The following is a 25,019-nucleotide window of genomic DNA, read 5'->3' on the forward strand; positions in this document are numbered from 1 at the left end:
ATGCCGGAGAGAACCTGTTTCAGTTTTTCTATTTTTATCATGTTTTATATTTTTTTGAGATTCTATTTCTCACGCTAAACAAACATGAGAAATGGAATCACATGCATGATTTTGCATCACACGAGATTCCAAAATCTATTGTGATTTATTCACTTTTGAAAAAACACAACCAAACTTGCCCTTGAAATCACATTTAAAGTGAATCTATTGTAATTCCAAATCACATGGTGGAATATGGGATTTGAAATCATATCACTTCAAGTCGCATCAAGTCACATGAGATGCAACCACCTTAAGTACCATCCAGCTCTCTTATTCCATGCCTACCGATAGACCTGGATCTAACTTGGTTAAAAATCTGGATAGTTACACTTACACATTGATGGGTTTGTATATTCATTTAATGGATATCAGTTATGGACTCGGATTTGGATTCAGATATCAACTCCATACTGGCTCCCAATACTGATGCCCCTGAGTCAGATTGTTAACGTCCCTGATCAATGACTCTATGTGATTACTAGGGATGAAAACGGACGAGATCCGGTATGCCAATTTGACGATAGTTGGCTGTTCTGACCCGATCCTTTTGATTCCCTACTGATAACTCAATACAGCATACGGAATTACGGATATTCCGTTGAACCAAGATCCAGATTGATCCGGAACTTGACGGATCCGATTCGTGACCGAACGAGTGCGACCGAGACATGGAATCGCTTCTTTCCGAAAAACAGAAAAAAAAGAAAGAGATAAGGAATCGCGGAGGACGAGGACCGTCGGATCTGGCCGAGGTCGGTCCTCCCCGCTCTATAAATAGACGACCGATGGAAGTTTACTTTTCTTTTATCCTGTTCTCCTCTCTCCTTCTTAGGGTTTCCCTCATTTCATGCTTCTCTGAGTGAGCAGTGTGAGGGGCTTTAAGAAAGAAAGAAAGAACAAAGGTGAGTCACGGATCATCTTCTCCCCCAAATCCAAACAATCTATTGCAACAATTCTTAAATACGGAAACAATTTGATCAGCGAATCTCTGAACTTCACATTGTAGAAAAGGGGAGAAAACCCTCAAGAAGGACCGGAAAATCAAAGAGAGAGAAGAATCGTAGAATTGAAGGAGGGAAGAAGAAGGAGAAGCCATGGATACGAGGTTTCCATTCTCGCCGGCGGAAGTCGCAAAGGTGAGGACCATCCAGTTCGGCATCCTCAGCCCGGACGAGATCCGGCAGATGTCGGTCATCCAGATCGAGTTCAGCGAGACGATGGACCGTGGCAAGCCCAAGCCCGGCGGCCTCAGCGACCCCCGCCTCGGCACCATCGACCGCAAGGCGAAGTGCGAGACGTGTTCGGCGAACATGGCGGAGTGCCCGGGGCACTTCGGTCACCTGGAGCTCGCAAAGCCGATGTTTCATATAGGGTTCATGAAGACGGTGCTCTCCATCCTGCGCTGCGTGTGCTTCAATTGCTCCCACATCCTTGGCGACGAGGTAGATAGCTCGTTCATACCTTCCTTGTAATCCGTTTCTTTTCTATTCAAACTATCTCGCTTCGATCGGTTTCTCTTTCTTCGAAACGTGGTGCCCCAATAGGGCAAAGTGGTGATCGTATTTCCCGGGCGTTTGTGCCCCCTGTTTTTGCAGTATTCAGCATTTCTTGAAGGCTTTCAGGGTATGAGTGCTACTGCCAACGGAGATGACAGTTGTTGGCTTCTCTGTTTCAGTTAAGACTTAAAAATATAGGGCGAAACAAGCATCTTTCCTAGGTTTATGTACTATGTAGAAGAAATGGAACAAAACACAAAGAGAGAGGGTTGAAATTTGCTTATCATAAGGCTGCGTTTTCTTCAGATTTTGGTTATGGGTAAGAGATGGAGGGTTATTTGTCATGGCTGTTGGCATGATGGTTTGATTGGCTAGAGAGAGATTGATGCAGTGGGGGGACCGTGGTGCACGCCACCCAACCCAACGTGGGTGGCTTGCAACAACGGACACGGGTGCTGAAGAAGGGATTCACGGCTGTTTCAGTCGTGTGATATGCTGAGGTTGATAATGAAGACCACCGTGAATGCCCAGTGGTCGATATTTATTTTGCAATAACAGTCAATCTAACAATGAAATGAATTCAGAAAAAGAAACAAGTGGATACGAAAAGGATAAATCGAAAATGCTGAAAAGGGACTGCTGGAAAGGTAATCAGAAAACTCAGAAAAACCAAAAAATCTGTGGTGATCCAATCTTCTCTGTCTGCATGCAACCCTAGATTGGGCCTTTTAAAGGCTGTAGGTGGACCTGGGTCTCGGGTCCAGTCTGGACCCAGAGCATTCTTCATGCTGCTGTTGGGTCTGTGATGTCTGGGACGTTCCGGACCAGCACTGCATCATTCTCCCCTGGTTGGGAAGAAGTCGGCTTTGACGACTTATTGTCACCACAGTATGCATATAGATCAAACACACCTTTGGTAGTGGTCCTTTGTATATAAGATTGTGGTTCCAAATACTTGAATCCAGGAAAGGGTCCACGAGAGCATCTAGTAACAAACTTCAAAAATTTCTTTTGGTGCTCTGGTGAGAAGCCCCTTAGGCCTTACCAAAACATCTCAATGTCAGGATGCTCCTCATGATATCCACCAGCATAATGTGCAGTTGAGTATAAATCATCAACATCCATACCATCAAGTGATCTTGAAATAAGCAGCTAGAGTTCGTGCTCCTTGAATATCTCTATCCAATCTGGCTGTATGAGTTGTTGTAAATCTTGTCCACCTGGAAGGAGCTCCTCTTCTGTTTGCTTACCGTACTTATTATTTACGACTATGAAATACAATCCTAACTCAGAAATGTCGCCTTTATAATGCTTCAAGAAAAGGAGGTGCTGGTACCATTCTGGGTCCAAAGAAGGCAAGTCATTGAGGTAGTTATGCTTCTGCTTCAACTTGCTCGAGAAGAAAGTCACAAATGGTATTTTGACAAGAATACCCTCAAACATTGCCTTTCCAAGGGCAGTTCCAAGAAACTGGAAGTACTGGAGGTGTTGTTCATGTACCGTTCTTGAGGCAGGGTTTGGATATAACATGTGATCAGAGGTTTCCTTAAATAAGCCATATTGCACATCAAGAGCAGCTCAGGTTATATTTTCCATAAAATCCTTACAAACCCCTCCTCCAACTGTGCCAACCTCATTGACTCCCAATTCATTGACAAATGTCACCCGGATCATTCCCTTAAGATCCTTTTCAGACAACAGGCTCAACTGACTAAATGCATCTTCAACAATTCGATCACGTCTTATTCTAAATTGGTGTCTAGTGAAAATAGCATGAGCCTCATTTGATTGTCGTATAGTTCCCAACTGTGAAGTGTAAATTTTGACTTTGCTCGTAAATGGCACCAGAAAAGGAGATTGCTTTAATATGTTGTTGGCTCTCGTGTTTTCACTTACAACATGAGGAAAGAAATTTTTGCTGATTGCTTCGTGAGCATGAAAGTCATCAGGTGATATAAACTGCCGCTTGCTATTCCAATCTTGCAATTGTGCCAAAAGCTTAGATGTCACAATACTAACTCTTTGGTCAATAAATTCAATCGAAAGCCGCTTGTGACTGGAAAGATTCGCAGTAGATTTCTGTCATGTAGAGTTCTTTATAGGAACCACCCACAGGAGATACCACAAAGCCTCCTTCAAAATGATTATTAAGGTCTCGACATCCTGCAGAGTCAGTGGTTTTTGCTGTTCATAAAACTCTTCGTTGTCTATTATCATCAGCATGTGCCTCGTGACCTACTGAGGGCATTGATCTCTATCACCCTGTGGCTGGCGCTCTGGGCGCGCCGACTCACACTACCAGTATTGTTGTTGCTGGAGGCGGTCTCAGTCGGTTCCGAGCATGAGGAGGAACTGGTTGAAATCGCTATTGAGGATCTGGTGGGGGAGGTGGTCCCAACAAAGGGGGATAGACTGGGTATGTAATAGAATTAGGGTTTGGATTTGAATGATAGGTTTGGTTTGGGTTAGGGTTTGGGTTCGGATAATAGTTTGGGTATGTAATAGAATTAGGGTTTGGATTTGGATGATAGGTTTGGTTTGGGTTAGGGTTTGGGTTCGGATAATAGTTTGGGGTTGGATGTGGATAGGGTATAGAGGTTGGATTTTGGATTGGAATAGGGGCCTGGATTTGGGTAGAATAATGGGTTCGGATTTGAGTTGGATTTGGGTTTGGGTAGGGGTTTTGGATTTGGTGTTGATTGTAATTTGAATTTGAACCCGATTGGTTTTGGATCGGGTGTGACCTTAAAGTAATCGTCGGACCCAGATTTGGATAGGTTGGATCTGGGATCGAGTTGATGGGGTAAAATGCTTGGTTTAAACTCGATCCACGATCCATATGATTATGGGTCTGGTTTTGACCCGGCTCAAAGTAAAATGGGAGCTCCGTCCAGGTCCGATGCAGGCCTGGGTTGGTCTCGGATCTCATACTAGGGTCAAAACGGTTGGGTTGGGCCAGATCCAGGACAAACCCCGAACTGGGCCCAAGTGGGTAAGTTGGACGAAGGGGTTCAAGGCTAGGACCCGATCTCGGGGACCCAAAGGGCAGTCCCCGAGACCCGGGTCTGGGCCCCGCTACACCTAGTTCTGGGCAGGTCCACAAGGGTCTGTGACCCCCTGCGCGCTGGTGGGCTGCAATAGCGCTCCCACGTGCAGTCTCGAGAAATTGGGCCTGATCAGCCCCTAGCCTAGCCGACGTTGCGATGCCAACACCTTGACCCTGGGCCACGCTCGGACCCGGCAGACCAGGTCTGGCCTGGGTCGTGGCTCGAGGTCGGGCTTGTGCATTCACTTCATAGCTGGAGGGTCCGTCAGCGAACACTGGGTTCGACTGGACGACCCCCACTCTGGAATCGATAGCTGCGAGCATGCCTAGGTGAGAAAAGGGTACTGGTTGTGAGAGGTTGCCGCGACCCGCATCCCTGTGCAAGGCCTCTTCAATTCCCTCTCATCGCGCCGCACACTGGAACGTCAACTGGGCTGGACCCGTGGCTGCGGGATGTGCAGGGTTAATCGCACGCTCGCCTGACTGGTTCATTTGCATTGCGTGCACATCCACCGTTAATTCAAGAACGACCATTCGCGCCTCGATCCCATCCACCGTTAATTCAAGAACGACCATTCGCGCCTCGATTCCATCCACGCGTTTCGACAGACCGGCTACCTCCTTGTCTAGGCGTAGCAGATCTTCCTGGATCGTTGTCAACATGTCCATCATCCGCATCATCGGATCTTCATTGCCGGTCTCCTCTTGCGTCTTCCCGCTCGTAGGATCGTCCTTCGCTTCTTGAGACATGCTGTTGACCAAGGAAGAGGGGCTGGGCTCTGATACCATTTTGATGCAGTGGGGGGACCGTGGTGCACGCGACGCAACGTGGGTGGCTTGCAACAACGCACACGGGTGCTGAAGAAAGGGATTCACGGCTGTTTCAGTCGTGTGATATGCTGAGGTTGATAATGAAGACCACCGTGAATGCACAGTGGTTGATATTTATTTTGCAATAACAGTCAATCTAACAATGAAATGAATTCAGAAAAAGAAACAAGTGGATACGAAAACGATAAATCGAAAATGCTGAAAAGGGACCGCTGGAAAGGTAATCAGAAAACTCAGAAAAACCAAAAAAGCTGTGGTGATCCAATCTTCTCTGTCTGCACGCAACCCTAGACTGGGCCTTTTAAAGGCTGTAGGTGGACCCGGGTCTCGGGTCCGGTCTGGGACCCGGAGCATTCTTCATGCTGCTGTTCGGTCTGTGACGTATGGGACGTTCCGGACCTGCTCTGCATCAGAGATGAAAGAACCTTTCAAGATAACTATTTGTACGTCTCTGTCATTAATGGAAGGATTCAAACGGATATCGTAGTGTGTGCTGGAAAAAATAACCTGGGATGAAGATGGACTCCTCTTGCGTTGTGACATGTAATATAGGGAGCAGTCACATTCATCAATATTCTGTTAAGCTGTTTACTGCGGTTACTCCTCCTCATCTCATATTCTGAAGGATGATGAACATAACCTTCTGATGACAACTTTATTATGCGTTTCAGAATATAGTGAGAAACTTATGGTTGAAACGCGAATAATAACGATGGATTGGTCACCAGGTTGCAATTTACAAGTATTAGAGATGAATGTAAAATTTTAAAGATCGAAAAGATCTCTCGAGCACATTTTTTCTATGAAAAACATCAATTCATGAGGCATCTTAGTTTATGTTTGCATATCCTGGATCAAAGTCTCAAGAGGGTGCAAATATTTTCAAACTGATGAATTTAATGGTGTCGAGTAATCGACAATGACCCATCTACATAGGAGAGGTTGTTCCCTGTTTATTGGTCCTTTTTGCCATTTCTTCTATCAGTTCTTTGATTATGGCCATCTTCTTCTTTAATCCCTTTAAGTTGACTTCCTCCTATTCTCTCTTGCAACCATGCTCTCTCTCTCTCTCTCTTCATGTTTTTCTCAGGAGATTTAAGAAAAGTGTTTTTTAAGAGTGAAAAAACTTTGGGAAAAAATTTGAAAATTTACAAACAAGAAAAACAATTGAAGAAAAGCAACAAATGTTGAGGATCCAAGTTTAAATGATAACTAACAATTAATAAATAACAATTTAACATCTAACAACTAAAACAAGTTACCATAGGCTTAGAGACTAAAATGACTGTTATTTTCTGAAGACCTATTTTTGCATGGTTTTATCTCTCTGTCACTAGTGCCTCTTTGCTTGCCACATTCATGCTATATATAAAAGTATAAAATTTGGCACATATGCCTTTTTTGTCTGCATGTGTGATTAGGAAATTCAGTGGCTTGTGCTCTATGTCACAAAGTCACATGGACATGAGGACGCGTAATGAGGGTTAGACTCGCAAGTTCTTTTTTTTTTTTGAAAATAGGACATTAGGACACATTTTTTTTGTTTTTTAATCAATAAAGAACTAATTTGTTGTTATTTTAATGTTAAAAATAAAATTTTTATTGCAGTAAAAATTAATAATATAATATCAAAATATACTCCGTACGTCAATTCCTGTCAACGTGTCGGAGTGTGTCCGCTCGTATCACCAAGGACATGCCACCAAAATGGCGTGTCCTTATGACATGTCATCTAGTTGTATTTTGGTCCTTCTTACAGGTTATTATTTTTTATGTTTTTGATTGAATAAATTTTCTTCTTGATGTGTCAATTTAGGAGGACCACCGGTTCAAGCAAGCCTTGAAAATCAGGAATCCAAAATCTCGATTGAAGAAAGTTTTGGATTGTTGTAAAAACAAACAAAAATGTGAAGGTGGTGATGACATTGATGAGGATCAAGGTCAGGATTCAGAAGACACTGTAAAAAAGAAAAGACGCGGTGGATGTGGTGCTATGCAACCAAAGATAACAATTGAAGGTATGAAGATGGTTGCAGAGTACAAGGTTCCCAGAAAGAAATCTGATGAACAGGACCAGATGCTGCCAGAACCAGTTGAAAGAAAGCAGCAGCTTTCTGCTGAAAGGGTATTCCATGTTCATATTATTGGATTTTATGTTTTTTGTGTACCTTCTGTTACCATAATGGTTATTGTTTGCTGGAACCAAGGTTTTTCTTTTTTTCTTACCCATTATCTTCCAATTTCTCCAGGTTCTGAATGTTCTAAAGCGCATAAGCGATGAAGATTGTATGCTTCTGGGATTGAACCCTAAGTATGCTCGCCCTGATTGGATGATTTTGCAAGTCCTTCCTATTCCTCCTCCTCCTGTGAGGCCTTCTGTGATGATGGATACTTCTTCCCGGAGTGAGGCAAGTGGCATGCTATTGTCCTAACATTTAGCACTTTACTAGTTTGTAAAGTTTCTGTTTAGGAACATTCTACAGATTTCATTGACTCATTCTACTCCATTGAAGTCTATATTCTCTGATTTTCGATGGGAACCTCTTTTATCTGTGTCCTGTAGGATCATTTGATTCATCAACTGGTGATGATCATTAGATATAATGATAGTCTCAGGAAGCAGGAGAGAAATGAAGCTCCTGCACATATCATCTCAGTGTCTGCTCAGTTGTTGCAGTTTCACATTGCCATACATTTTGACAATGAGTTACCTGGTCAACCATGGGTATGTACTATGTACAATGTGCATAGTACATAGCCTTGGTTCTATTGCCTAATTTCATTGTGTCATTCTATTCCATGGAAGCTTCTATTCTCTGATTTTTTATGAGAACCTATTTTATCTATGCGTCCGGTAGGATGATTTGACTCATCAACTGGCGATGATCATTAGACATAATGAGAATCTCAGGAAGCAGGAGAGAAATGGAGCTCCTGCACATATCATCTCAGAGTTTGCTCAGTTGTTGCAGTTTCACATTGCCACATATTTTGACAATGAGCTACCTGGTCAACCAAGGGTATGTATCATGTACAATGTGCACTGTCAATTCTGATTAATTAACTAATTGTGAAGTTTCTAATTGCCTTCTTTGTAATTCAGGCTACGCAGAGATCGGGGAGGCCTATTAAATCTATTTGTAGCAGACTTAAGGCCAAGGAAGGTCGGATTAGAGGAAACTTGATGGGAAAGCGTGTAGATTTTTCTGCACGTACTGTCATTACTCCTGATCCAACAATTAATATTGATGAACTTGGGGTGCCTTGGAGTATCGCCCTTAATTTGACATACCCTGAAACTGTGACTCCATACAACATTGAAAAGTATGTTAATATGTATTTGAAGTTTGTTTGGCTGCTTATTATATTCATAAATTGGTAACCCATATTTGCCGTGACTGCTAGGTTGAAAGAACTCGTTGAGCATGGGCCTCATCCACCCCCAGGAAAAACTGGGGCAAAGTACATCATTAGGGAAGATGGGCAGCGGGTTGATCTGCGGTACTTGAGAAAGAGTAGCGATCACCATCTGGAACTGGGGTACAAGGTGCGGTTTATATCAGTGTAGGTGCTACTCCAAAGGGGCCTTAGTTCTTATTTTGGTGTAGCTCATAAATTGCACATTCTTTTTTGTCAGGTGGAGAGGCACTTAATGGATGGAGACTTTGTCCTTTTCAATAGGCAACCTAGTCTGCACAAAATGTCTATTATGGGTCATAGGATCAAAATCATGCCATACTCTACTTTTCGTTTAAATTTATCAGTGACATCTCCATATAATGCTGATTTTGATGGGGATGAAATGAACATGCATGTACCTCAGTCGTTTGAAACAAGAGCAGAAGTCTTGGAGTTGATGATGGTACCAAAATGTATTGTTTCACCACAGTCTAATCGGCCAGTAATGGGTATTGTTCAAGATACACTTCTTGGATGTAGGAAGATAACAAAACGTGATACGTTTATAGAGAAGGTGAGTTCTTGGTGTAATAGAATCTTTTATGTGTCCGTGTCTACCTAATTGTTTTACGTGTCTTAATATTGAGCTTTTGAAAACTTTGGTAGGATGTTTTCATGAACATTTTGATGTGGTGGGAGGATTTTGATGGAAAGATTCCTGCTCCTGCCATTTTGAAGCCTAGACCTCTGTGGACGGGCAAACAAGTGTTTAATCTTATCATTCCAAAGCAGATAAATCTCATTAGGTACTCAGCATGGCATTCAGAATCAGAAACAGGATTTATTACTCCTGGAGATACTTGTGTTCGAATAGAGAGGGGAGAGCTTCTATCAGGCACCCTCTGCAAAAGGGCCCTTGGAACATCCACTGGAAGTCTCATTCATGTTATCTGGTACAAATGTCTATTCCATTTGACAGACATTACATTGCTGTGGTCTATAGCTAATCTGATATGATTGGTAAATGAATTTGAATGCAGGGAAGAAGTTGGCCCAGATGCTGCACGCAAGTTTTTGGGGCATACTCAGTGGCTTGTAAATTATTGGATTCTGCAGAATGGTTTTAGCATTGGTATTGGGGACACCATTGCAGATGCTGCTACCATGGAAAAGATTAATGAGACGATCTCTAAAGCAAAAAATGAGGTGAAGGAACTTATTAAGGCAGCACAGGAGAAACAGTTAGAAGCAGAACCTGGTAGAACTATGATGGAGTCATTTGAGAATAGAGTCAATCAGGTCCTTATGCAGTGGCTCTTTTCATATCATCCTTTTTTTCCCCCTTTGAAGATGTTTAATCTTTTCTGGGCTGCACCGTCCTTACATTTTTTTTCTTTCACAGGTGTTGAATAAGGCTCGTGATGATGCCGGTAGTAGTGCTCAGAGGAGCCTATCTGAAAGCAATAACCTGAAAGCTATGGTTACTGCAGGGTCTAAAGGAAGTTTCATTAATATTTCACAGATGACTGCTTGTGTGGGACAACAAAATGTTGAGGGAAAGCGAATTCCTTTTGGGTTCATTGACCGGACGCTGCCACATTTTACTAAAGATGATTATGGGCCTGAGAGTCGTGGTTTTGTGGAAAACTCATATCTTCGTGGATTGACTCCACAGGAATTCTTTTTCCATGCTATGGGTGGTAGAGAAGGGTTGATTGATACTGCAGTGAAAACTTCAGAGACTGGGTACATACAGAGACGTCTTGTTAAAGCTATGGAGGACATCATGGTCAAATATGATGGTACAGTGAGGAACTCATTAGGAGATGTAATTCAGTTTCTTTATGGGGAGGATGGTATGGATGCTGTTTGGATTGAATCACAGAAGCTAGATTCCTTAAAAATGAAGAAAACAGAGTTTGATAAGGTCTTCAGGTATGAGTTTGATGATGAAAATTGGGATCCAAACTATATGCAACTAGATTTTGTGGAGGATCTGAAAACCATTCGAGAGTTCCAGAATGTGTTTCACGCAGAAGTTCAGAAGCTTGAAGTAGACAGGCGCCAGCTTGCCACAGAGATTGCTACCACTGGGGACAATTCATGGCCAATGCCAGTGAATCTCAAGAGACTTATTTGGAATGCACAAAAGACATTTAAGGTTGACCTAAGAAGGCCATCTGACATGCACCCTATGGAGATAGTGGAAGCTGTTGATAAACTCCAGGAAAGGCTGAAAGTTGTCCCTGGTGAAGATTTAATGAGCATGGAAGCTCAGAAAAATGCCACACTTTTTTTCAATATACTTTTACGGAGCACATTTGCAAGCAAGCGTGTGTTGAAAGAGTATAGGCTCACACGTGAAGCATTTGACTGGGTGATCGGTGAGATTGAATCCCGCTTTCTTCAATCACTTGTTGCACCTGGCGAGATGATTGGCTGTGTAGCAGCACAATCTATAGGTGAACCAGCAACTCAGATGACGTTGAATACCTTCCATTATGCTGGTGTGAGTGCAAAAAATGTCACCCTTGGTGTTCCCCGTCTGAGAGAAATCATAAATGTTGCTAAGAAAATCAAAACGCCATCACTGTCTGTCTACCTCAAACCTGAAGTCAGCAAAACAAAGGAGAAGGCCAAAAACGTACAATGTGCTTTAGAGTACACTACTCTGCGTAGTGTGACTCAGGCGACGGAAGTTTGGTATGATCCAGATCCTATGACCACAATTATTGAAGAGGATATTGATTTTGTTAGATCATATTATGAAATGCCAGATGAAGAGGTTGCACCAGAAAAAATTTCTCCTTGGTTGCTCCGAGTAGAGCTAAATAGGGAAATGATGGTGGATAAGAAATTGAGCATGGCAGATATTGCAGAGAAAATAAACCTCGAGTTTGATGATGACTTGACTTGCATCTTTAATGATGACAACGCAGAGAAGCTTATCCTCCGAATCCGGATCATGAATGATGAAGGCCCTAAGGGGGAATTGCAAGATGAGTCTTCAGAAGATGATGTGTTCCTTAAGAAAATTGAGAGCAACATGTTGACAGAAATGGCCCTTCGGGGTATCCCAGACATCAATAAAGTGTTTATCAAGTCTGGCAAGGTAAATAAGTTCGACGAAAATGAAGGGTTCAAACCTGAAGTCGAATGGATGCTGGACACAGAGGGTGTGAATTTGTTGGCTGTTATGTGCCATGAAGATGTTGATGCAACTAGAACAACGAGTAACCACTTGATTGAGGTGATTGAAGTTCTTGGAATTGAAGCTGTGAGACGATCTCTGCTAGATGAACTGAGAGTTGTTATTTCGTTTGATGGATCATACGTGAATTATAGACACCTGGCTATTTTATGTGACACTATGACTTATCGTGGCCATCTAATGGCCATCACCCGTCATGGTATTAATCGTAATGACACGGGACCATTGATGAGGTGTTCATTTGAGGAAACTGTGGACATTCTTTTGGATGCTGCAGTGTATGCTGAGTCAGATCATCTGAGGGGTGTTACAGAAAATATTATGCTTGGTCAGTTGGCCCCCATTGGCACGGGTGATTGTGCTCTATATCTGAATGATCAAATGCTCCAGCAAGCTATTGAACTTCAGCTTCCTAGTTATATGGAAGGCATGGACTTCGGCATGACTCCTTCCCGATCACCCATCATTGGAACACCATTCCATGAAGGCATGATGTCGCCGAGCTACTTGTTTAGCCCAAACATCCGCTCGTCACCAATTACAGACGCACAGTTTTCTCCATATGTGGGTGGAATGGCTTTCTCACCGACTTCATCACCAGGATACAGTCCGTCTTCTCCTGGATATAGCCCATCATCCCCTGGCTATAGTCCTACATCACCTGGCTATAGTCCTACATCACCTGGTTATAGCCCAACTTCTCCTGGATATAGTCCTACTTCTCCTACATACAGTCCCAGCTCTCCAGGTTATAGTCCGACGAGTCCGGCATATTCTCCCACCAGTCCATCTTACTCTCCTACCTCACCCAGTTACAGTCCTACATCTCCCAGTTACAGCCCTACATCACCAAGCTATAGTCCCACTTCACCAAGTTATAGCCCTACTTCTCCAAGCTACAGCCCTACTTCTCCAGCGTATAGCCCTACTTCTCCAGCATACAGTCCAACTTCCCCTTCCTATAGTCCTACCTCACCCTCCTATAGTCCCACGTCACCTACATATAGCCCAACATCGCCTTCTTATAGCCCTACCTCTCCTGCCTACAGCCCAACTTCTCCTGGTTACAGCCCAACTTCACCAAGCTACAGCCCAACATCCCCGACCTACAGTCCAACATCCCCAAGTTATAATCCACCTTCAGCTCGTTACAGTCCATCCCTAGCATACTCACCAAGCAGTCCAAAGTTGTCACCCTCTAGTCCCTACAGTCGATCATCTCCCAATTACAGGTATAATGAGCATAACGTTTGCTTTAAATGCTTATGCAATGTTCTCCATGTATATGACCTCTTTTTTTTTTCTTTTTCCAGCCCTACTTCACCTTCATATTCACCTACCTCTTCGTCATACACACCGCCAAGTCCTACATATAGTCCCAGCAGGTAACCTTCCTATTTTCTGTTCTTTAATTATATTGTTTTATTTTCCATTGTGGGACAAAATTGCATGAACTTATGCACATATGGATGTGAAAATCAGGCAGAGTTGGTGTTATCTATGGAGGTTGGTGCCCCCTCTACCAAAATTGAACCTTGACATGGTCAAATACTGTCAGGAACATATTTCAAATGAAATGTTGATGCCGATCTCAATATCAGTAAATGCAAAAGATTAGAATTTTGAAACGATTTAAATGAATAAAATTTAGTTTTAGTGAGACTTGATTTGTGACTGCAATTTGAATCTTATCAATATCATGGGCAAAACTTTGCCGGTGAGTATACGATCTGACTTGCGTTGGATCTGGATTTTAAGAGTTTGTTTGGATGCATGTGTAGCAGAGTTGAGTGGCTAAATCCTGGATCTAGTCAATCAAGCTTTAAAACCATGTTTTAGCTGATTTGGTTGACGCAAGATCAAAATTGATGTCATAAAATTTCTATTTTTGTGGTGATATGAAAACTTCTACTCGCATGCTTTATAGAGTGCCACTTTAGTGAGTGGCACCATGTGTGAGGGTGGCGCTCAACACTGAGTTGTTGGCTGTACAATATTCACCTGATGATATCTATGAAGTACCTTCATTAAAGAAACAAGGACTGTTTAAAGCATGTCCCTTTGTATGCTTGCTAATGTTTGCCTTTTCTTGTTTGCAGTCCAGCCTATTCTGTTGCAAGTCCTGATTATACCCCAAGTTCTCCACCATACAGGTTAGCTTGGTCCTCTACTTTCTGAGCAAATATCTTTGTCATTCTTGTTTTTCAATTGGTGGCGACTCCTGGCCATTGTTCTGCTCCTTTTTTTGTCTTAATTGTAATTTTATTGTTCCATAAATTGCAGCCCAAGTGCTGGCTACTCCCCAAGTGCACCTGGATATTCTCCATCATCAACCAGTCAATATACACCACAGTTTAGCAATAAGGATGAGGGAAGCACTCGCTGAGGCAAAGGTGGTCTAAGTATTTCTTCTGTACCCGTACTCGTTGGAGTCTAAGGCTGCAATTCATGGAGTTAAGCCGAGTTAAAAGCTTTTGATTGGTGGGAGGAGGGGGGTGTATGGGTTTAAAAACTTGGATATTTTGGCTTCACATTCGCCTTGTTTTATTTTCTTCAGAATTCTTAGATGTAAACAGTTGTACTATATTGATAGTTTATGGCCGTTTGTCCTATATGACAGACCAGATGCTCACGATATGAGAGGAACAACTTTTTCTTATTATAAGACACTTTTAGTTAATAAATCACTACCAGATGATAATGAAATGATGCGATCATTACCTCCCCCCTCCACCCTTTTTTCTTTTCTTGGAAGGTTTTGGACATTGTTTGCTTTAAATTCTTTTTTTCCAAGTTTTCCACAGTAATGTTCATTATACTATCTTCTCACTTATGCCCAATTGATATCAATCTCATACTCGAGTGATTGAAAGTAATCCAATTCGACCTTATCTATATACAATTTTATACTCGGGTGATTCCAAAATTCTTCAATGGCACTAGCCCTAGTCTCTAGATCCTGCCTTTCGTAAAGCAGTGGTTAAACTTCAAGTTTTTTTTTTCTTTTTCTTTTTAAAGGCAAGCACGGGTTAGTCCGACCCTTACCAGTTATACAACTATACCATTGGGTTTTGAACCTGCAACTCTCAACACGAGGTGACGTGCACTAGCTGCTCCTATCAGACAGGAGCCCCCCGTTGGTATTCTTTTTTTTATATGATGAGGAACCCCAACAGAAGCGATGAAGAGGTTAAACTTGAAAAGTCGAAGACTCGAAGCAATCTGAAGTTAAAAGGTAATTATCTAATGTAATACTCATGGAGATCCCCAAATACAAATGACATTGGGGTTTAGAATATCAGATACAGAACTCAGCAACTGCTTCCTTACTTAGAAACTGATACAACCGAACCAAATCAAATCGAACCCATCTTTTATTTTTGGTATTAGAAACGGAAACGGAGTTGGAGAGACGAAAACCCACGAAAGCTTCAGATTCAAAAACATACAACAAGCACACGCATATACATATACACAAAAACGAAAATGGGTGGGGAGGGAGCTAGGGATTGGGTGGCTGAATGTTGAGGGCTTTGAGTTTGAGCCTGAAGCGAGGGAACCTGGGTATGGCCTGGCTAGGACCCATGTGGAACTGCCCCGTGCTCGCCGTCTGGGGAGGACCATCGTCGTAGACGTAGCCCAGGAGATTGCCGCAACCAACGCACTTCATCTTGATCCTCTTCCTCTGGATGCCCCAGTAGTTGACGGTCTCGAAGAAGGCCACGATCCTGTCCTCCTTCTCGAACTTGAATCTGGAACCGTCGATGGAGGAGAAGGAAAGGGTGTCCTTGTTGCCGGCATCGAAGTAGAAGTCGGGAGGGTATTCGTGGCTCTTGCTCAGGTTCAGAGACGCTCCGCACTTGCCACACCTTTTTATCACACACCACCACCAATAAACACTTGTTACCAATTCAATCAATAACCAACGGTTTATGTATCTAAGATGAGAGGAAAGACGAAGAATGAGAGAACGGGAAGGCACCTGTAGGTTGAATCCATGGATGGATGGTGGTGGTGATGGTGTGCCGATGAGATGATGATGGTATTATGTGGATCCCCAATTGAAAATGAAGATGCGCTTGGCCGCCGCGTTAACAAGATCTGATTGGCAGTGTCTTTTTTTCAGGGTTTAATTTTTCTGTATATTTTTTTATTTTTTACTCGGAGAGACCTCCTCAGGCGCAGATCTCAGCCTGCCGTACTTACTGAAGCTGTCCTGTCAACTTAAAACTCTGAGGGCTTACCCCTCGACCCCCCAGGGAGTTGTCAAGCTTCGGCTTACGCAAGGAATGACACCCGTGGGATTTGAACCTAGAATGCCCATCAAACGGTCTAAGCCCCACCCACTGAGCCAAACCCCTCGAGTCTGTTTTTTTTGTTTTTGTATTTTACGGATTTGGAAAAATGATTACTCTCTCTCTCTCTCATTACACACAAATACCCCTAGTAAAGCACACAATTTTTTTTTAAGAACGTCATACCCAATGGTTTTTTATGTGATTCATAAAGTTCATACCTCAGATTCTGTAGATTGAAACGTACATATTTGATGCATAGTTTTGTATAAAATTTAGGCTTAATATCTGCCAAACCCCAGCTTGACTATTGAAAAAAAAAACAGTGAAAACAAGTTTTGAACCAAGCTGATCTTGCATCGACTTGGCAACCGTTGGATAAAAGAAATCTGTGTAGGACTAAAACAAGATCATGTGGGTAACTTTTGAATGAACAATGGTACCAGCTTTGGATAAAAGGAAATTTTGTAGGACTAAAATAAGACCATCTGTATGAGTTTTGAACGGACACTCGTACCTTGGACAAATACCAGCAGCATCAACACCTTCACTGGTGCAGTATATTCATATCCATCTAATTGGTATGCCGAATCTCATGCACCTTCTGCATCATCTTTCGGCTTGAAGGTTCTATTAACATAGAGATGGGCCTTCAGATAACTTGTTGAGTGCTTTCTGTGCTGTGTTTCTGAAAGAAGCTGGAGCAACAGCAGCAACAATAAGAATGGTGAATTCACCGTGAATGTATGCAATCTCAATGCTGGTCAGTGGTCATCCTCAAGACGGATTAGCTGTTTGTGCATATCGAAAGAAAAGACTGGGTTAGCCTCAGAGAAATGGAATAGTATTAAGTCCAACAGATATTTCATATGCACTTCATGATGAAGCGTGATGTACAACTAGAATATTACAGTGTCTATCATAAAACATTCTACTGCCAAAAATAAGCTAATGCACCGTCTCCTCGGCTATTAAAAATCTAGTCTTATGATGATGTTGAAGCACCATTGGAAGCAGAATGGAATTCTATTGTGAGAGCCTTCTTTTTTGTGAAACCTGAAATCTCTTGTTAGTCACTACATGCTCCGTTTCCAAACTTAATTACTGATTGTTTCTGCTTCTGTCTCTGTTCATTGACAAATATTAAAAGAAAATTACTTTTGGCTTCCATTCGTGTAGGCACACTTGCTATTATTAGCAAATCACATGCCTTAAAAAAATCTACGTGATCCAATACAAAGGGTGTAGAAGCTCACCGTCGGTTGGTTAGCAGCACAAGCCTGATGCATTATCCTACTTGCACTCCTTACCCATGTATTTTTGTGGCTACCATGCATGTGTCAACTCTGAAGCTCTCTGCACCACTATCAAACTCAAAAATAGTCCTGGTGTTTGCAGCCATTTCCCCACCTCTGTTTCCTTGCAATTTCACATGCATGGGCTATACATTTCTCCTTTCATGTATCCAACAAGCATTGTAACTACTAGTCTCCATCTATTCCAACACTGTTTTCAAGTTCAACAGATTTCTAACTGCCTCCCACTACTGTCACTAGATGGTCTCTTCATTATGCCACCATGGTTAACGCATCTTCAGTCATTTTTGTTGCCATGTTCACAAACCTTTCCTAGTTACACATGTACAGCACTCTCTTGGTACCTACACAAGGAAAAGAAGCAAAAGGGAAATGAAGGTCAAAGCATGGATTCAGGATTGCATATTGATATTTCTACTGAAAATTTCCACGCGCTCATGCTTTTAGCAACTTGAGAAGAGGGAGGCAGAGCAAGCGTTCCATCACATGATTGCATTTGCGCAAGCAATTCCTCTCACAAGAAGACTCTTTTTGGCAATTAGAGAACTTCAGGATACCTGTAACAAAACAGTAGGTAGTGCTAACGTTGAAAAGTTGCCCGTGATGAACACCAGGGATACTGCTTTTTGTGTAGTGGGGCTACAACAATTGCCAAGAAAAGCTTCTGTTCTTGAAGGGAATGCTGACCCATCATCCTGGTCAACTTCATCCATCCCAATTTACTTCATACAAAAGTTGTATACATCTCACCAACAGATTTTGTTGAACAGACAAAATAAAGGACCCATTTGCAATGGATGCACAAAAAATGTCAACAATTCTTAACAGCCCAAACATGCTCGCTTTTACATCTGCAGGTACCATGCAACAAGTTCAATTAGTTTGTCTAAGGCGCTAGGCACATTGAGAATGGTAGCCTTTCCAATGAGAGACAATTTACAAAACAAGAAACCCGACCATAGACATGCATTCAGAGTATTTGACTGTTGACAAACACCAGTATAACATCAGTAGATGATAGTCCTATAAGAACAAAGAATAGTAGTAACTATATGAAGCATTTCCAAGTCCTCATATTGGACTGCACTTCTATACAATTCGTTTACTAGGCAAGTCACCCTTTTCAAGTTTTTATTTCTCTTTCTTTATGAGTCGTTTGTGAAGGTTTTCACTGCACTTGCATTCCACTTTCAGTTTTGGCATGTCTTCAGGTGATAAAATCTATGCAAAACATCTGTTAATTACACACACAGAACATTCGCCTTTGGTTGACCCATGGTGGAAGCATCATACAATGATGTATCTCGTCTCCTGCTAGTCTATGTTATTGCTATTTACATGTCATGCTACTTTCAGCAATCCAGATAAGTCCCAAAAGCCAATATTCCTCTCACCAATAATCGCCACAACAACATTTTCCATCTTTGAAATGGTGAAAAAGCTTCGTGTCTCCCACTATGATTTCTCGTCTAGACACCTTTGAGATTAATTTAGCAGCATGGTGACAAACACCACATACTCTAACATTCTTCCTGACTAGAATGGGAGTTCCAACCGTAGTGGAAATTAATCCAAAGGAAATTGCCAGTCTGATACTGTGATTACTTGGCGACTGTTCCTTCTTTTCTGCAACATCTTTGGCTCTAAATTTTGTAGAGGTAACAAAAGTGGCTTCACCTATCATCCCAGACAGAATTTCTGATAAAGCACGAATTCTCTCATAGTCAGAATGGGATCTATCTGTACAAGAGAAAGTGCAGGTATGATTCACGGAATCAAACAAACTGACCCCAATTGTCTTCTCCAAACCATGTTGCTTCATCAATGATCTCAGCCTTTTAACATCTTCCCATCTCCCAGCTTCTGCATACAAGTTGGAGAGTAGGATGTAGCAACCAGTATTATCATGTTCCAGGGCTAATATTTTTTCAGCTGTATGCTCAGCTAAAACTATATCACGATTATTTCTGCATGCACATAATAGAGATCCCCATATTCTAGCTGTTGGTACCAGTGGCATGCCCTCTATGAAACCTTGAGCAAGATCTGTACATCCCATGCGACCAAGAAGGTCAATGATGCACCCATAGTGTTCAATTTGAGGATTGATGCCATAGCCTTTTGACATAGACTCAAAACATTTCCATCCATCATATACTAGACCAGCAAGGCTACATGATGACAGTAAAGAAACAAAAGTACTGCCATTTGGCTCCATGGCTGCTTCATTCATCTCATGGAAAAGCTGAAGTGCTTCATGCCCGTGGCCATGAATTCCATATCCTGCGATAATGGAGTTCCATGAGACAACATCCTTTGATTGGATCCTATCGAATACTCTTCGTGCCAAGAGTAGGTCGCCACATTTAGAATACATACATATGAGAGAGTTCATGATGAAATTATTTGAATCTAACCCTTGTTTTATGATGTACCCATGTATCTGTTTCCCCTGTCTCAAAGATGCAAGCTGTGCATATGATGGCATGATGCTTGTAATTGTGGTGGCATCTGGTCTTGATGGACCATTCATTACCAAATCATGGAAAAGTCTCATTGCTTCGCCATGGCAGTCGTTCTGTGAGTAACCAGAGATCATAGCGTTCCATGATATCAAGTTTTTCCCATCCATTGCATCAAATACGAGTTGTGCAGGCTTCAAATCCTTGCACTTTGCATACATGTCAACAAGAGCAGTCTCTAAAATAAGACGCGGAAGGGATTGACTTTTTATTGCAATGCCGTGAATTGCCTTACCCTGGAAGAGGGTTCCTAATTGAGCACAAGCAGGGAGTAAGCTAACTAAAGTGATAGGATCAGGCTTGATCGAATCAACAAGCTGCATCCTGACGAAAGAAGCAAATGCATCATGGGGTTGACAATTACGAGCATAGCCCGCTATCATGGCATTCCAGGTGACAATACTTCTGCTTCTCATCCTGCTGAACAGTTTTTCTGCAACAGCTGCATTCCCGTTCTTGCAATACATGTCTATAAGAGATGTCTCAACCAGGAGATTTGACTCGAAACCACATCTAATAACATAGCAGTGGATCTCTTTCCCTTGTTGCAAAGAACCACTGAGCGAGCATCCTTTTAGCATTGCGATACAGCTGAAACTGTCCACTGTCATTCCTGAAACCTGCATTTGTCGAAAGCATGAAACCGCACTGGCGGCATCTCCATTAGAAACGTATCCACTTAGCAGTGAGTTCCACGAAGCCGAGTCCTGCTGTGGCATTTCGTCAAACACTTGGCAGGCGGACTCCACATGCCCGCATTTTGAGTACACGGCCAGAAGAGAATTGTAGATAAAGATGTCCGAGTCGAACCCCAACTTAACAAGCCGGCAGTGGATCTTCCGTCCCTCACGCAATGACGACAAACGGGCGCAAGCTTTCAGAACAAACGGGAAGGTGAAATGGTCGGGGGAGGCGTCGCTGAGCAGCATCTGATCGAAGAGCTCAATGGCTTCCTCATAGCACCCCTCCTGCACGCAACCACGTATTCTTGCGTTCCACAGAAACGTTTCTCCCGGTCTCTGGTGCATTTCCTCAAACAGATAGCGGCCTCGTACCAAATTCGAGACATCGACGCCTGAGCGCGGGATCCCCGTGAGCGGAGCGCGTTCGCAATAACGAGAGTGAGGAGCATCGCTCCTTGCGATTGCCTCGACACCAAGCGCATGATGACGATGGTGATGATGAGGACGACGAAGAGACTCGGGAACGAAGGCGAAGAAGGCGCTGCTGCGTCTTGATGGTGGCAGCGAGTAACTGGGAGCAGCAGAGTAGTGGAGGAGCGCGCGCTCACCATCGGGAGTGGCTACCCAGAGGCTATGAGCTGCAGCTGCTGCCGCCATGTAACGTAACAAGCAGCTCCAACTCTCCAAGGAAGGCTTTTTTCGGAATCGAGATCAGGTGCAATGTGATTGCACGCTTTAAGTGTGCTGCTGCAACTGATCACTCACCTCCTCACAAAATATGATGTTGGACCCCACCGCTGACACTGTATCTCAAGGTGCAGCAGTACACTAAAACTGTGTAACCACATTGCATCTAATCCCTCTCCCTCCCTAACCACTTCAACAAAAATCATGGTTGCAACTTGGAAGTGTGTGTGTTTTTATTTATTTATTTATTTATTTATTTATTTAATACTTGTTTACTAATCAACCAGAGGCCAGCCAATGTGCAATCCGTGATTGAAGGTTTTTTCCTCAGCTTATTAATAAAACACGAATTTAAATAGTATATAATTTAAAATTTTGATTTATTGTTATAAAGTTTTAATGAAATATGTACAATGAAATGAGAGGTGAGTATCATTCATTTTCTTTGATTTTTATGTAGCTAAGAACACGTTAACATAAAATACATCTGGTCAAATACATTTTTTGGACTCAACAAGATCTAGGATATGCATTTCTAGGCTCAAATTAGCGACTTAACAGGTTAAAATAATTAAGCTCTGTTGTCTAACTACATCCTTGCAAGGAAAATGGGCGAGAACACCGAACCCATCATTTGAAATAAGATGTGTTCCATTATACATTCAAACTTAGCCATCCATAGGAACCATCTAGCAGCTGTTGATTGAATGGTTAGGATTAAATATAGGACGAAACCCATCATATTTCGAATGATGGGATCAGTGTTCAATGGTCCATCTCCCCTCTCAGCACCATTCTCACCTCCCAAATTGGGGTTCCCTTAAACCTGTAGGGTAGGTGGTATTAATTACCCATCAGTAAGGGGGCATTTGCGTGTCACGGCCACCCTTTCCTTTTTGTAGAAACGGAATGGGGCTACCCCGGAAACCCTTTTCGCTGAAAGTGAGGGTTTTTTTGCGGATTTTGGGCTCTTTTTTATATGAGGAAAAGGAGGGTCCAGTTTGTTTGGTCATGATGGGGCCCACAAAAATGCACAGATGAGTTTTCACGGAAAAACCCCAGTTTCTATGTCATGCAAACTCCCCCACCTCCCCCCCCCCCACATAGTGACAAACGTTTTTATCGGCAATTTCTCGTTTTTCAAAAACTCACGAGAAATTGAAAAATTTTCATAAATCTCGCATTATTTTCGGCAAAATCTCGGTAATAAAAAACAAATTTAAAAATATAAATTTTTTTTATAAGAAAACATTAATAAAAAATATTTAAAAATAAAAATACATGCTTTTTTCATGATAAATAGTTGTTTAAAATGTAAATATCGTGTTTAAATCACGGTATTTATGCTTTTTTCATAATTCTCGCAATATTTTGAAAATCTCGTGAGAAATTGTCGTTTTAAACTTTCAAGCAATTTTTTGCGATATTATCGCGAGATTCGCGATATTTGTCACTATGCTCCCCCCTAAATGCCATCTCCCTTCACCTCTGGCTCACAAACTGAGTGATTAGAACTTACCAATTCCTCTCTCTTCTTCTGTCAGTTGTCGGAATAGGAATGAAAGCTTGGAGCCAGGATCTCACATGGTACACTTTACGTTTACCTCTGCACCTGGCTGCCCTCCATCTGCTTTTGAGCCTCACAACTGACAGACTGCCGGACGAAGATGGAGGGCAGCCAGGTGTAGAGGCACACTCAAAGTGTACCATGTGATGGCACCTGATCCTGGCTGGGAAGCTTGTGGGTTTAAGGTCAAATGTTCTACCGACCCAAATTGCTGCTGTGGTGTTTAGCATGCGATATTATTCCAGGACATCTAATTTTGTAGGATCCTGTTTGGATACAGACTATTTTTTTATGTAATGAGGGGATTAAAAACACCTTGGAATTCATGCTGACGACAAATTATATATATATAGGCTCGAGCCGAACTAAGGCTCAAAAAGCTTGACTCGTTCAAAAAAGTATGCATTCAAGCTCGGCTCGAGCCAAGTTGATTTGTTTCAAAAACATTTTTTAAACAAGCCTAAATAGCATCATTCAAATACCTGACCTCACACACAAGTGAACAAATGCCTTACCCATAGGGATGGCAGTGGACCGGGGTGGGGGCGGGGGACAAGGTCTCAACCCCCGCTTCGTTTCAAAATCTGAACCTTCATTCCTGCCTCCATCCCCGTTTCATGTCCTCCATCCCCGGTCCAAACGGGGGTGAGGCGGGGCGGGGCCCCGTTTCTCCTTAGTCTATAGTCATCCCTTAAAGGATTGGAGAAGGAGCAGGGTGGGGCTAGGCAGGGATTGGGACGGGGATAGAGCGGGGCGGGGAAAAGCTTAAGCCCATCCCCGCCTCCATCCATGCACGGGGATAGATTTTAACCTTCATCCACTCCTCCATCCCTGTTTCATGCCCTTCATCCCTGGTCCAAACGGGGTGAGGTGGGGCGGAGCCCCGTTGTCCCCCTGTCCACTGCCATCCCTACTTACCCATTGGGTGAAACCACTTTTTGTGACTTTTAGGAAATAAAAAGTATATGTGTCTTAATATTTGTCATTATACAACTACAAAATGAGCTTAATCTAGCTTAAACGGGTTTTAATGGTTGATCAAACTCGGCTTATTTTGTTTAATGTGCCTCAACTTTTGTTCAAGCTCGACTCGTTTACTTACCTGGACTAGTTTGAATAGATTTTAATCTAAGCGAGAATGAGCTAGCTCGGCTCATTGTGCACCCCTGGTCGTTGGAGTGGTGGTAGGCCTCGGGAAAAAGGTGTTGACCCCTCCGTCCAATGTTCAACTCCCATTGGTGTGCAGGTGCCTTTCACTGGTGGGCTCTGTAAGGGCTTTGGTGTCAGTGACCTTACGCGAGGATTACCTACTTCATTAAGGAACTTGGCCATCAAAAGAATATTGGCAAGCCAAGTTCTTCATATTCCATGTTTGCACAACAAGAAAAAAGGAAACCAAAGTAATCTCAACAATTCCTTGAGACAAGCTCATGATCCTATTTCTTAGGATCCCAATTTCCGTCATTCAATAGAAGCACAACCCTTTCTTTCTCCCTTTTATTTCTAATGTAAAAGAACAGAGGGTGGGTTGCACTCATTTAGTACTAGGGGTGACTCGTGACAAGAGTTGGAAGCCCATGAATGCTTGGCTCTTGCAGCAAGACCGAAGTTGGGTGTACTTTCATATGGACAAAGAGCATGTTAACTGAGAGGATTTGACCAAGACACTGATGACATGGAATCAAGGGCGGAGCCTGAAGTCTAAATGAGGATAGACACAAACATAGAAAAAAGGATACGTTGTCTGCCTGATCAAGTGGGTTGTGGCAAATCCCAGAGAGAAAGATCATTTATGATATTTTATTAAACAAAAAAAGGCATTAATATTCTAACCAAAATCAAGCAGTTCATGAATTTATGCTTAATACTAATTGAAAAGAAAAAAATACATAAAAACCTTAAAACCATAACTAAACATTTAGGC

At 42.5% G+C, this 25,019-nt stretch overlaps 3 protein-coding genes and 1 pseudogene across 3 annotated transcripts; 1 reads left to right on the top strand and 3 right to left on the bottom strand.

The window, feature by feature from the left end:
* Positions 1–911: 911 nt before the first annotated feature.
* NRPB1 (RNA polymerase II large subunit) lies at positions 912–14,756 on the top strand. The gene is made up of 13 exons (XM_090014625.1): positions 912–1,484; positions 7,232–7,540; positions 7,665–7,823; positions 8,274–8,435; positions 8,519–8,739; positions 8,821–8,962; positions 9,053–9,388; positions 9,481–9,767; positions 9,855–10,113; positions 10,217–13,257; positions 13,339–13,410; positions 14,125–14,178; positions 14,309–14,756. The coding sequence occupies exons 1-13, from the start codon at positions 1,137–1,139 to the stop codon at positions 14,409–14,411; spliced, it is 5,493 nt and encodes a 1,830-aa protein (XP_089870751.1). The 5' UTR covers positions 912–1,136; the 3' UTR covers positions 14,412–14,756.
* LOC149832640 (E3 ubiquitin-protein ligase UPL6 pseudogene) lies at positions 2,322–5,373 on the bottom strand (annotated as a pseudogene).
* A 524-nt stretch (positions 14,757–15,280) lies between the features above and the next one.
* On the bottom strand, positions 15,281–16,225 carry LOC149832641 (uncharacterized protein At4g08330, chloroplastic-like). Its single transcript, XM_090014626.1, has 2 exons — positions 16,008–16,225; positions 15,281–15,894 (listed from the first exon to the last, which is right to left on the bottom strand). Exons 1-2 carry the CDS (start codon positions 16,022–16,024, stop codon positions 15,528–15,530), a joined length of 384 nt encoding a protein of 127 aa, XP_089870752.1. The 5' UTR covers positions 16,025–16,225; the 3' UTR covers positions 15,281–15,527.
* Positions 16,226–17,557: 1,332 nt separating this feature from the next.
* On the bottom strand, positions 17,558–21,498 carry LOC149832642 (pentatricopeptide repeat-containing protein At4g35130, chloroplastic-like). Its single transcript, XM_090013280.1, has 2 exons — positions 18,194–21,498; positions 17,558–17,980 (listed from the first exon to the last, which is right to left on the bottom strand). Exon 1 carries the CDS (start codon positions 21,496–21,498, stop codon positions 19,027–19,029), a length of 2,472 nt encoding a protein of 823 aa, XP_089869406.1. The 3' UTR covers positions 17,558–17,980; positions 18,194–19,026.
* Positions 21,499–25,019: the final 3,521 nt, after the last annotated feature.

The sequence above is a fragment of the Nuphar pumila genome, chromosome 7 (genome assembly GCF_984573655.1).
Source record: "Nuphar pumila chromosome 7, dmNupPumi1.hap1.1, whole genome shotgun sequence".
NCBI lineage: Eukaryota > Viridiplantae > Streptophyta > Magnoliopsida > Nymphaeales > Nymphaeaceae > Nuphar > Nuphar pumila.